This window comes from Coturnix japonica, unplaced genomic scaffold (assembly GCF_001577835.2).
Source record: "Coturnix japonica isolate 7356 unplaced genomic scaffold, Coturnix japonica 2.1 chrUnrandom613, whole genome shotgun sequence".
Lineage (NCBI taxonomy): Eukaryota > Metazoa > Chordata > Aves > Galliformes > Phasianidae > Coturnix > Coturnix japonica.
Window position 1 is genome coordinate 12825 of NW_015439986.1, and position 624 is coordinate 13448.

Sequence of the window (624 nt, forward strand, 5' to 3'; positions counted from 1 at the left end):
TATGGGGCTCCCTATGGGGCAGTGGGGCTCTATGGGGCTCGCTATGGGGCACTGGGGCTCTCTATGGGGCACTGGGGTTCCCTATGGGGCAGTGGGGCTCTCTATGGGGCTCCCTATGGGGCACTGGGGCTCTCTATGGGGCTCCCTATGGGGCAGTGGGGCTCCCTATAGGGCTCGCAATGGGGCACTGGGGCTCTCTATGGGGCTCCCTATGGGGCAGTGGGGTTGGTCTGATGTGGGTCCCCGCCCCATATCTCGCCCCATAGATACGAGTGGGGAGAACATCGCGGAGTCGCTGGTGGCCGAAGGGCTGGCGACGAGACGGGAGGGGATCAGAGCCAACAAGTACGTATGGAACATATAGGGGGAGGTATAGGGATCATATATAGGGATCATATAGGGGAGATATAGGGATCCTATAGGGGGAGATGGAGGGATCCTATAGGGGAGATATAGGGATCCTATAGGGGGAGATGGAGGGATCCTATAGGGTATGGGGTGAGATATATGGACCCTATAGGGGGATATGGATCCTATAGGGTATGGGGTGAGATATATGGATCCTATAGGGGGAGATGGATCCTATAGGGTATGGGGTGAGATATATGGATCCTTTAGGGTGAG

At 56.7% G+C, this 624-nt stretch overlaps 1 protein-coding gene across 1 annotated transcript in view; it reads left to right on the forward strand.

The window, feature by feature from the left end:
• The first annotated feature begins 196 nt into the window (after positions 1-196).
• The window catches only part of LOC107307470 (staphylococcal nuclease domain-containing protein 1-like), an 11565-nt gene continuing 11137 nt past the window's right edge, over positions 197-624 (forward strand). Inside the window, exon 1 of the mRNA XM_015850978.2 lies at positions 197-345. Within this exon, the coding sequence (XP_015706464.1) occupies positions 200-345 (146 nt within the window). The 5' untranslated portion in view covers positions 197-199. The remainder of the gene's footprint in view (positions 346-624) is intronic.